This window comes from Hemiscyllium ocellatum, chromosome 20 (genome assembly GCF_020745735.1).
Source record: "Hemiscyllium ocellatum isolate sHemOce1 chromosome 20, sHemOce1.pat.X.cur, whole genome shotgun sequence".
Taxonomy (NCBI): Eukaryota; Metazoa; Chordata; class Chondrichthyes; order Orectolobiformes; family Hemiscylliidae; genus Hemiscyllium; species Hemiscyllium ocellatum.
The window spans coordinates 14,739,256-14,751,427 of NC_083420.1; the positions used below are offsets into that span (position 1 = coordinate 14,739,256).

A 12,172-nucleotide genomic window follows, 5' to 3' on the forward strand; every position below is an offset into this window, starting at 1 on the left:
TATGGATATAATAAATGGGCCAAAATTTCACAGATGAAGTTGATGTTGTCCAATTGTTCTTCCTAAGTGTACCTCAAACTATACCTTGGTATAGTTTACAAAATTTAACAAGTACGTACTATGCTGCAGAATCCAAGTCAATAATGTAAAAGTAGAAACGGTATGACAAGAACACCATACAGCACCCAGCATTTCACTCTAACCTGAAGTCACTATGGATGCACCCAAATTTCAGGCAAAGTCCTGATTTATTTCTAGACCTCTCATATGTGTCATCTTGGAGTCATTGTGAATCCAAAAATACCATAATTGTTCCCTATCACACTTTCTCTCTGACACCAAGCACAACAGTCACTAGTTCAATTGCTCCATCCATTCTTTGTGCAAAATTGTTGGTCACTCTTTAAATCATAAACAAAAGGAACGCCAAAATTTCTCCCCTTAAATAGAAAAATTCCTTGTGCACCAATAACCTCTCAAAGGTAAAGGTGCTATAGTTCCACAGGACCGTTCTTTCCGAGGGATGACTGGTGGTTGCTTAACCTGTGGGTCACCATGGTTGAAAAGATTAAGGAGGGTCCTTCATGGTAACGACAGCCAGTGCAGGTGATGAAACCATACTGTTGCATCATTCTGTATTGCAAAACAGTTGTCTAGCTAACTGAACCCCTCCAATAACCTATATACTCACCAGGAACAACACTGTGATAAGTATATTAACCCTTTGTACAAAATGCAACCCCCAAGCATTCTCTCTTCTGGCTGTCCATCACCTGCCAAGTCTTCACCTAACAGAGCTCTGAACAATCTGGTTCACTTTGCTGACATTGATCATTCCATCATCTTCAAATTTCTCCATTAACATGCCTCTCTCCTAGATCCACAGTTTAAATGTCCAGTCCACCTTTGGTTTCTGTCCCATTCATCATCATTGTGCAAGAATTTTGGAAGCATCTTTTACAACAGTAAGGAATATCAAGTTCTGTATTAGTATTTTTGATTAACTGGAAATCTGTTGGCACATTTTCTAGCTTCCCAACTAACAAACACTCTGATGAACTATCATTTCTTCCAACTTAAAGCTAGCAAGACCACAAATATAGTTTTAAGCATTTGTGTATCCAGGTTAGCGATGTCTTCAGATTTCTAAGACATCACTCAAGTCAGGTCAGAAGGTATGGAAGCTTGTCATAATAATCAAGAATGAGTGTATTCACAATACATACTTCCACTAGGTATTACACAGATGCTCTTCAACAAGGGTGACTGAATATTTATTAAAAGCAAAATTCTTAGCTTCAATTTTAAATTCTCTTCTGATCAGTTTGAGATGAACTCTAGTACTCCCACCAGAATCACAATTAAGGTAACTGAATTCAGTGCAGACCAGGTGCCATAACTGGGTCATCAACAAGGCTTCAAAGCAAGATTCTATAATGCAATTACTTACTGAAGCATTAAGTAAGCTTTCAAAAACCACAGTCAGTATAGCATTACTAACAGAAAAACAACAGGACAATGGTTTCACCTACCCATAATTCGAAGACTCCACCGAATTAGGTGCCAAACCCATGCTTTCAGAATAGTTCCTTGATTTTGTTGCATAGTGGTGTGAATCAGCATTCCAGAAGTTACTCTGGACTCTCTGTGTGGCTTCTGCCTCAATTTGTTCTTTTGGTTTCATCCCATTGTGATGGTGAATGTGGTGGTAAACATGTTTGTGATGGTACATGTTTGGAGCCTCTATTTTCCCACCAGTCTTGGACACATGTTTATGCCCTGAAGGAAGCACCGTTCCTATTAAACTTGTAGCCTTCCCACTAGATAAACCATCAGGAGAGCGGGACTTTGGAGAATGCCTTCCAGGTCCTGGAGATTGGCAACCTGGGGTCTTCATCACACGCTGGACATGTTCATCAAGAATGGATTCTGGATTCTCTTCATGAGCATCACGCACTTGTAATCCACCACAGCCCATCTCGGAATAACGTGAATTAAAGTGGTGCATAGCCTGGGCAGGTGGTAGTTTGTGACTAACCACAGATGGACCTGATGAAACATCTGCATCCTCACCTTCTTCCTCCTACAAGAGAAATCAAATAAATAATTTAACTTTTAGTCAATACTCATTGTCAAATAATTGCTTCAACATTTAGATCCATCTTTTACAATGCCCTCCTACTAAAAGCTTAGTATTTTCCAATAATATAATACTATGGAACTTGTATTGATCTCATTTGGTCTTAGTCTCATTTGCTGTCATATTTTCAGCTTTTGAGAACCCCTAACCATCCTAAGTAACTACATTACTAAAAGTTAACATGGCAATATGGTTATGGCCCATTTTAGAAGTATTGCCAACATTTTGCCCACTTGCTTATCTATCAAATATCTATAAACTGTGTGTGTCTGGCAATTTGTCATTCCATTTATTTTTATGTTGTTTGCAAATTTTGCTACAGTACATTCGCTTCCTTCCACCAAGTCATTAACATATATTGTAAACAGCTGCAGTCCCAGCACTGATCCCTGTGAAACCCCACTTGTTATACATTGCCAACCTGAAAAAGAACACCTTATCTCCACTTGCTGTTCCCTGCCCATTAGCTAATTCTCTGCCCATACCAATGTACTACCCCCAATATCACTGGTTCTTATCTTTTGATGTACCTCACAAAACTTTACCTTGTCAAATGTGTTCTAGAAATCCAAACACAACACATCTACCAGTAGCCCTCTAATCTGATTGAGATTTCCTCGAAAAACTCTAATATTAGTAAGACACTATTTCCCTACTGTGCAGTTGTTCTGACTCAGCTTGATTAGATTATGATTTTCCAAACATGCTGCTACTACTTCCTTAATAATTGATACCAACAATTTTCCAATGATAGATACTGGGCTAATTGGCCTATAGTTACCTGCTTATCTCCATCCCTTATGAATAGGGGTGCCATGTTGGCAGTTTTTCAGTCTTCTTGCATCCCTTCTGATTTTTGAAAAATTAGAACCAATGCCTCCACTATCTCTGTGGATATTTCTTTTAGGATCCTAAAATGCAAGCCTTTCGCCCCATTTATTTGTCTAATACTATTTCTCTAGTGATGGCGATGGAATTGTACTGTTTAGCATTGTGGATGCTCAGAGCATCTTTCACTGTAAAGACGGATGCCAAATATTTAATTTCTCTTGCCATTTTCTAGTTTCCCATAAGTATCTCCCCACAGGGACTTATGTTCACTGTGACCTCTCTTTTCCTTTTTAAAAGGAGTAATATGATTATAGTCTATTTTAAAAGTACAAAATAAACTGAAACAAAAGACTATTCAAATAAATCATGGGCTACAATCTAAAAATACCTTTGAGTTTGTCTTAAAGTTTCTTGCCATGTTAGTTACATTTTATAATCTAATTTAAAATTTCTGTCATCTATGAATATTTAATTACTGCAACAGAAATGTCATATCTGAATTTTAGGTGCCACATAAAAGACATCCACACAATTGGATAATAAACAAAAAGCCATGCTTGGATCAAGTGTAGTCAATTGTAACAGCAATGTGATTGAGAAAGCCATATTAAATTATATTATAGGCCTGCAGATGGCACTATCGGATCAGTTCATTGATGAAGAACGCTAGCATTCTTCGTCACTAACTATAGGTGTTAATAAGTACATTGTTATTTGAAGCAAAATGCACATGAATAATCTTAAGTACTTTCCTAATCAAAAAATAAGTTAAACTGAATACTAATTACATCACAGGATATGTCTGGCTAAATATTAATGTTACTAAAATGTACTGTGCACTTCAAAAAAAAACTGAACGAGACATGTAAGCTTCACAAATTGTTTTAAAAACCCAATCATAAATTGCCACAAGATATTTTCCTACTACCTTTCTCCTATCTATCTTATTGCTGACCGTAAATTAAATGTTACCTTCTTCGCAACACAGATTGTTACCACCAATGAATTCTGTTATCTAAACATCAACATTTCATTCAAAAACTTTAAGGAAAGATATTTCAGTTCCTAAAATTAGGGAACGTTATTCACGTAGGAGATAAAATACCTGCAGATTACTAAAACAGAAACCAAAATAGTTGCACAGATAACCGTAATATGGCTGCCAGGAAACATCTGCACCCACAGCCGTAATTTCAGACCAATTAGCCATTCAAACAACACCTTAAGAAAAAGGAAACAGGCAGGAATCACCTTTTTTTTCCTGAAGTACAAACACATTCGACCAATTCAAACAATGCAGTGCTATGTGGAGTGTGGAAGAGTTTACAGATTACTTATCAATTCTACCACAATCACCAAAAGAGGCCAGTTATGAAAAAGGAATAAACTTAATGAAGTTGAAAAATAGACAAATGAGTAAAACCACCTATGGTTTACAATGCAATTAGAAGCATCAGTGCGTAATGCAAATATAGAATTCTGAAAGTTTGGCTATCAGCCAAGATGCCATCCAGATTGAAAAAAACCAAAAAGCTGAGTGGACATATTAACCACAGCCATGGTCAAATTGGTAAACAAAGGAAACATCTTGGTGATGTGAGAAGGCTGGTGGCATGCACCACAGAATCAACTTTGATAAATATCATTCAGGTTCTTTCGAAATGATGTTTCATGCCAGCTTTTCCAATCAGTTGTTCTGACTATCAATCTGGACGTTGACCAGTGAACAGACCCGCTTAAACTGTGTGAAGGAACCTGAAGGACCATCACCTATTATTGATGGTCTACATGCTGGTTACTAAGAAGTTTTAGGCAAAGGTGGGCTGCCTAAACAACCAGTCGTTGTCAAGGCAAGGTTCTTCAGCTGGAAAGCTGAAGAGAAAATCAAAAGCAGTTGGTGGAGCCTGTGTATTGATAGCTCCTTTTTTAAAATTGGTGTGTTAATAAAATACTGCCACTTTAAAAATGAAAATTAAGCCTGAACACAGACTTAAAAGTAAATGCATGAATTAAGTTCCCCGAGGGGGATAATGCAATGTACTGAAAGATGTGTTTATGATATCTCAAATGACTTTGTGCAAGATTACGTCTTGGGGATCTCCTAAATGTACAGGTACACATTCCTTTATCTAAAATTCTGAAATCCAAAAAGCTTTGAAATCCAAAGTTATTTTCATGAAGTTTTTTCTATATAAACAAGGTTGTTTTTCATGTGAACAGGTAACCCGACTCCACACCTACTCGACCCACGTCACTCAGGTGTGATGCGGCAGTATGGCCCAGCACTAACAGGCATCACTTGTGTTTCAGCGCTCGTACTAGTCACACGTGGGTCTGCTAAGACTTTTTTTTATTTCACTGTGACAATGTCATTTATTCTGAAATCTGAAAAACAACTGGCCCCAAGGATTTCGGAAAAGGGATTGGGTACTTATGTACTACATCGGCTTATTTTTGGTGATCAGCTGTGGCTGTTGCCACATAGCAATTACACAAACAAAAATAATATACACTAACAATTGAGAAAGCCAGACAACAGTGCCTTAGATTTGCAGTTGAAGACTTCATTTTCATCTGATGAGTTAAAATGCACGTATGTTATGGTTTAAACTCTCATCTCAAAACCTACCGCTCTTACGCGTTTAAGCCGCTCTTCCAGCTTTTCCTCTGCCTCTCGCTCTCGCAGCACACTTTCCAGCCGACTGATGAGTTCTGCAGCAAACTTTTCTGGTTCAACGTGGATATCCTTTGGCATCCGATACGTGCGCTAGTTAGATCAAATGATTACATGTCAATAAAGGGCTGACATTAATACAAATTTTTGAAGGAACTGCTCTCTCAGCAAGTCAGTAAAATATTGAAATGAGCTAACAGCATTTTAAATTCATTTTGAAAAAGCACAAGAAACAGGATCCAGCTTTACAAGAATTATGAAAGTGATCATTTCCCTTATCAAGAAAAACAAACCACTTGGAGTTTCAACATTATACAATTAGCTTAAGAGCAAAATGGTACCAAATGAGGAGGGTTAGTGGATCTGGAAAATACAAATTGGAAATTAGAGTAAGTTGCACAGAAAGGGACAGATTTATAGGGAACTAACATATAGCACAGAGGAATAAAAGGCAAGACAGCGAGTGTTAGCACGGATAATAAAGTTAGCCTGCAACAGTAAAACAAAACCAAACAAGATTTCAAACCGAATTGATTTGTATGCTAATGGTGTAGCACAGAAATTTGTAATGAAACTGTTGACTGGTCAGTGCACACCTTGGGTGTTGCATCAAGCTTTAGTAAGCAAGAGACAATCAATTGCTGGAGGCAATGTAAGGGTAGAGGTGTTAACTCTGATAACAGGGATCAGATTAAGACGACAGAATTGAAAAACTTCACAAAATCACAAACCTAACTGTACAGGATTCTGGATTAGTGGTGCTGGAAAAGCACAGCAGTTCAGGCAGCATCAGAGGAGCAGGAAAATCGACGTTTCGGGCAAAAGCCCTTCATCAGGAATACAAGCAGAGTGCCCGAAGGGTGGAGAGATAAATGAGAGGAGTGTAGGGGTGGGGAGAAAGTAGCATAGAGTACAATAGGTGAGTCGGGGTGGGGATGAAGGTGATAGGTCAGGGAGGAGGGTGTGGGAAGGTAGCAAAGTGTACAATGGGTGGATGGGGATGGGAGGAAGTGATAGGTCAGAGGGGAGGGTGGAGTGGATAGGTGAAGAAGATGATAGTCAGGTAGGCAAGTCACAGGGACAGTGTTGAGCTGGAAGTTTGGAACTGGGATGAGGTGGGGGAAGGGGAAATAAGGAAACTGTTGAAGTCCACATTGATCCCCTGGGGTTGGTGTTCCAAGGGGGAAGAGGAGGCGTTCCTCCTCCAGGCGTCAGGTGGTGAGGGACCGGCGGTGAAGGAGGCCCAGGACCTCCATGTCCTCGGCAGAGTGGAAGGGGGAGTTGAAATGTTGGGCCACAGGGCGGTGTGGTTGATTGGTGCGAGTGTCCCAGAGATGTTCCCTAAAGTGCTCTGCTAGGAGGTGTCTCCCACCCCCACCCTCTTCCCATTTATCTCTCCACCCTTCAGGCACTCTGCCTGTATTCCTGATGAAGGGCTTTTGCCCGAAACATTGATTTTCCTGCTCCTCAGATGCTGCCTGAACTGCTGTGTTTTTCCAGCACCACTAATCCAGACTCTGGTTTCCAGCATTTGCAGTCATTGTTTTTACCTAATTGTACGGAGACTACTAAGACACTCACTTCTACATTAGCTCGCCCCTGCAGCAATCTACCTGTGGTACTCCCCTGCGTTCTCCCTGTTGCATCCCTCCTTTTCAGGTAGGGATCCAATCCCCTATTCAAAACAAAGTTAACAATTAGGTAACACCATATTATAGTCCAATAGGTTTATTTGGAAGCACTAGCTTTCGGAGCTCTGCTCCTTCAGGTCGTTGTGGAGTAAAAGATCATAAGTTACAGAATTTATAGCAAAAGTTTACAGTGTGATGTAAATGAAATTATATATTGAAAAAGCCCTGGATTGTTTGTTAAGTCTCTCCTCTTTTAGAATGAACGTGTTGGTTTCAGTTCTTTCATATGTAAAGCGCAGAACATTTAAAAGTTACACTCTCAAGTGAACTTAAACAACTGGTTTCATGTCGGCCCATATAACGCATTGAAGGTGTGAGCTGCCCTGTGTGAGGCTCTGTGCCTCAATGATCAGACTGATTCCAATTTTAAAAAAATGGACTTACAGAATCTGACATGGATTCATGCAGTTTTTGAGCAAAGTAAAATGTAATTCTGCAAGCACAAATTCACCCCACAAACTTATACATTTGTCTGCATGTGGGTGCGCTCGTACGGCGGGAGAGAACAGAGGTTGAGTGTCTGTGAGAGAGTGAGTGTATGAGTGAGTGTGTAAAGGGGTAAGTCTGAGTGAGAGTGATGCGCGAGTGTAGGAGTGTATGCGTGAGCATATGAGAGAGTGTCTGCATGAGTGTATGGGCCTGTAGGAGTGCGTCTGTGTGAGCGCAGTGCAACGGGGTCACCTGTAGCGTGACACGAACCCAAGGTCCCAGTTGAGGCCATCCCCATGGGTATCAAACTTGGCTATCAGCCTCTGTTGGGCCATTTTGTGTTGTTGCCTGTCCTGAAGTTTGCCTTGGAGAACAGTCATCCGAAGGTCAATGGTCGAATGTCCTGGACTACTGAAATGTTCTCAGATGGGGAGGAAACACTCATGTCTATTGATTGTTGTGCACTGGACTATAACCTGGTGTTGTGAGATTTGTACACCCCAGTCCAACACCAACATCTCCAAATCATGACTATTCAGTACACTGATTAAACCTGCCACCACCCCACACTCAGGCAGTACATTCAATATTCTAACCAATCGCAATATTAGGTAATTGATAAAAGCAGCAATAGCAATGACAAGTAATTTCTCTTTGCTTCTTTGGTTTTATACCTGATGCCTCCATTATTAAAACCTGGAAATCTATATGTGTATTAACTACTCTCTCAACTTTGTCCTGCCACCTTCATTGATTTAGTGGCACATACTTGCTGATACCTCTGATCCCGTATCCCCTATAGATCTGTGGTCTATTTTTTTATATTGCTCCTTGCAATTTGAATTGTTTTATAAATCTACTATTTATCCATCCATTCCATAAATCTGTGAAGTTCTACACCATTTTTTCTCACTCTTTTCAATGTATCCAAATTTTATGACATTCACAATGTTGAAAATGTGCCCTAAATACCATGATCCAGATTATTACAGTAAAATCTCCATGATACGGATGCTAAGCATCCAGAATTCTCATGCAAATAACATCCAAGATTCACAAGTGGAATTCCGGATGCTTGGGATCCAGATAAAAGGTAATTTACGGAATTGGCAATTGGAAGGGAATAATGGATCAGATGCTTTATTAAAGCTAGATCAACACTTAGCTTTTCAAAACACATGGAATCACCCATCATGGCCAGGCATATTAATATTTATGAGTGATCCCGGTTGTTCTGTTTTAAAAAGGTGCATTCCCTTTGTGGCAGCAATGCGTCAAGCTACCACTAGTACTGCTCATGCAAGTGTCAGATTCAGCTTGCCAGCTTCCCCCTTCTCCACACAGGGAGATTATGGTATTATGTATTGAAAAAGCAAGGTTCCTGACATCAAGTGCAGAGGTATTTTGCTGTAATCATTCCTCCAGTCAATAAAACATCCCTTAACTACTGCATGCTGTTTCCTATCACTCAGATAAATTTGTATTTGTTACTAGTGTCCATTTTATTCCACAAATTTGGGCTCAACCCGTAAAGCAACTATCTAAGAGGTCACGTTGTTAGGTCTACAAAATAATGCAAACGTAATCTTCATTGAAATTAAACAGCTAGTGGGATAAAGTTATAGATTCAACCTAGAAAATTTAGGACTAATAGACAAAGTCAAATGGAGCAGCCTGAGGATGTGGAGTAGATTAAAATAGATAAGATCATGTTCCTCATTTTGCAATATTTTTAATCATGCGAATGTTGAGCTTCATAAAACTTTGGTTAATTCTGGATTTCACTACAAGTTAACGGTCAGAAAAAATGCAGTGTACAGGGAACAGTTATACTGCTAAGGAATCCACATTGTAGGGAATCTAATAAAAGTGATTCACAACAAAATTCCAGTGATTCCCACTAAACTTTGCTTTATACCTGCTAAATTGAGAAACAGTCTTAGGTTGTTTTCAGTTCAGACAATTTCATATGCCAAATACTTTATAATTTGGATTTGGTAAAATTCAGATTTCTTTGCGTTGCCATACACCATGGAGTCTAAAACCAGGTCAATATACATTTTAAAGTTGAGCTTGCATTCATAGCGTTCAGAAGAACCAAAGGAGACCTAAAATGAAAGGTACAAGGTTCTTCAGGGACTTGTCAGGCCAGATATGGAGAAACTTTCCTGTTCTGGGAGTGTCTAGGGCCAGAGAGCATAATATCAGAGTTAAGCGCCTCCAATTTAAGACAAAAGAGGAATTTTTCACCATAGAGGGCTGTTGAGACTGTGACATTAAATATATTGAGGACTGAGATAGATTTCTAATCAGTTAGGGAATCAAATAGTAATGGGAAAAAGACAAGTGGAATTGAGGATTATCAGATCAATCATTATCTTATGGAAAGGCAGATCAGACTTAATGAATGAATGGCCTACTTCTGCACTTACATCTTATGAATCAGATTCTGGAGGAGAGGATGTATCTTTGAAAATTGTGACTACGTTACCATGCGTAGCCACCTTGGTATCAGGTTTGTGCAGAAATAGTATTTACATACTAGACTATTAACACTTAAATTGCACTGTTAGCAAAGTTATGAAAATGCACATCGTTAAAATACATATATGGTATTTCATGCTGCAGTGCTGGAATTGGATTATTTTTAAGGCAGTTCTGAGTTACTTTCCTTTTGGACCTTAAAGCATCCTTCTTGTCTATTTTAGCATGGCTCGAGTCCGATCTAGCTCAACTTGTTTTCTGTTGATTTCACTGGGCAACCTAACTACTTAATGAAACTCCATGAGTGCTGCAGGGGCACAGTCCAAATCAAACTCCCTATGAACAGGCAACAAGATTGTAGTTGTTGGTAGGTTTGTGGGCTACAATGATGCCTACGAACACACCGAAACGGCTACTGATGAACCTAAAGGACCCTATACCAACAAACAGCAAAACAAGTGTAATTTACAAAATACTATGCAAGGACTATAACAAACACTATATCAGACAGATAGGCAGAAAACTAGCCACCAAAATACACGAACACCAACTAGCCATCAAAAGACATGACCCACTATTACCAGCATCCTTACATATAGACGAAGGAGGACACCACTTTGACTGAGACAACGCATCCATCCTAAGATAGGCTAAACAGAGACATACACAGGAATTCCTAGAGGTTTGGCATTCAAACTGGACCTCCAATAAACTCATCGATTTGAAGCCCATTTACCAACACTCAGAAAAAGAACGGGAAACGACATTATCCACCTTAACAAGGCACAAATAGAAAGTGGGACAGAACACCAGTGTTTCAATAGAGGCTCACTGATGATATCACCTAGCATGGTGACAAAACGTCTGAGAAAAAACCTACCAGCTCAGTGAGCAAACCTGTAATCTGAATCTCAATGTGAGCTACAAACCTTCTCAAAAATCACAAACGGTTCACAATAATTCAGGTATGGGCTGACTCGTGCCTTGTATAATTTTAATAATACTTGCTGATTTTTAAACTCCAGTTCCTTTGAATAAAAGGTCATTTTCCTTCTGCATTACCTGCTGGAACTTGGATGCTAGATTTTTGTGATTTACAAATGACAACCCTCAAAATCACTGTGTTGGAGCCTTCTACCATCTTTCAAAATTTAAATAACATTCAACCTCTCAGTTCTGACATTCTGCATTCACATCCTTAATCCAAGTTGTTAACCCACAGGTTGCCATCCCGAAAATACCTCTGTTATGCTTATTGTATCTTCTATTAGTTAGCCAATACCCCATCCACGCTAATTTAATACCTCTCATCCACTGGGCTCTCATCTCACTAAAAGATTTGTCTTATAAGCAGTACCTCTAATGCCTGAAGGAAATCCAAATATATTACATCTACTGGTTCGATTTAATCTATCCAGTTTGCTACCTCTCAAAGAACATGATTGATGCTGGATTCCCTGCTTTTCATCACTTATGTAAATGATTTGGAGGTGAGTATAGGAGGCATGGTTAATAACTTTACTGATGACACTAAATGGTGTAGTGGACAGTGAGTTAAATCTCAGAGTAAAATGGGACCTTGAACAGCTGGCGCAAGAGTTTAATTTAGATAAATGTGAGGTGCTGCACTTTAATAAGGCAAATTAGGCCAGGAAGTATACAGTACAATAGTAAGACCTTGGACAGTGTTGCCGAACAAAGTGACCTAGGGTGAAGGTGCATAGGTCCTTGAAGATGGAGTTGCAGGTCGACAGGATGGTGATAGCGGTATTCGGCACGCTTGACTTCATTGTTCAGAATATTTGCGTACAGGAGTTGGGACATCATGTTGCAGTTGGACAGGACACTGGTGAGGCCACTTTAGAATACTATATTCACTTCCAGTCACCCTGCTTTAGGAAGAATGTTATTAAGCTAGAGAGG

At 39.4% G+C, this 12,172-nt stretch overlaps 1 protein-coding gene and 1 pseudogene across 4 annotated transcripts in view; one reads left to right on the forward strand and one right to left on the reverse strand.

Moving 5' to 3' along the window:
* The window catches only part of axin1 (axin 1), a 132,851-nt gene that overhangs the window by 26,966 nt on the left and 93,713 nt on the right, over positions 1 to 12,172 (reverse strand). For all 4 annotated transcript variants that reach the window (XM_060840526.1, XM_060840527.1, XM_060840525.1 and 1 more), the window contains 2 exons: positions 5,601 to 5,738; positions 1,533 to 2,083 (listed from right to left, as the gene is read on the reverse strand). In XM_060840526.1, coding sequence (XP_060696509.1) covers positions 1,533 to 2,083; positions 5,601 to 5,738 — 689 coding nt within the window. The remainder of the gene's footprint in view (positions 1 to 1,532; positions 2,084 to 5,600; positions 5,739 to 12,172) is intronic.
* Positions 4,475 to 4,915, forward strand: LOC132825303 (large ribosomal subunit protein uL15-like; annotated as a pseudogene).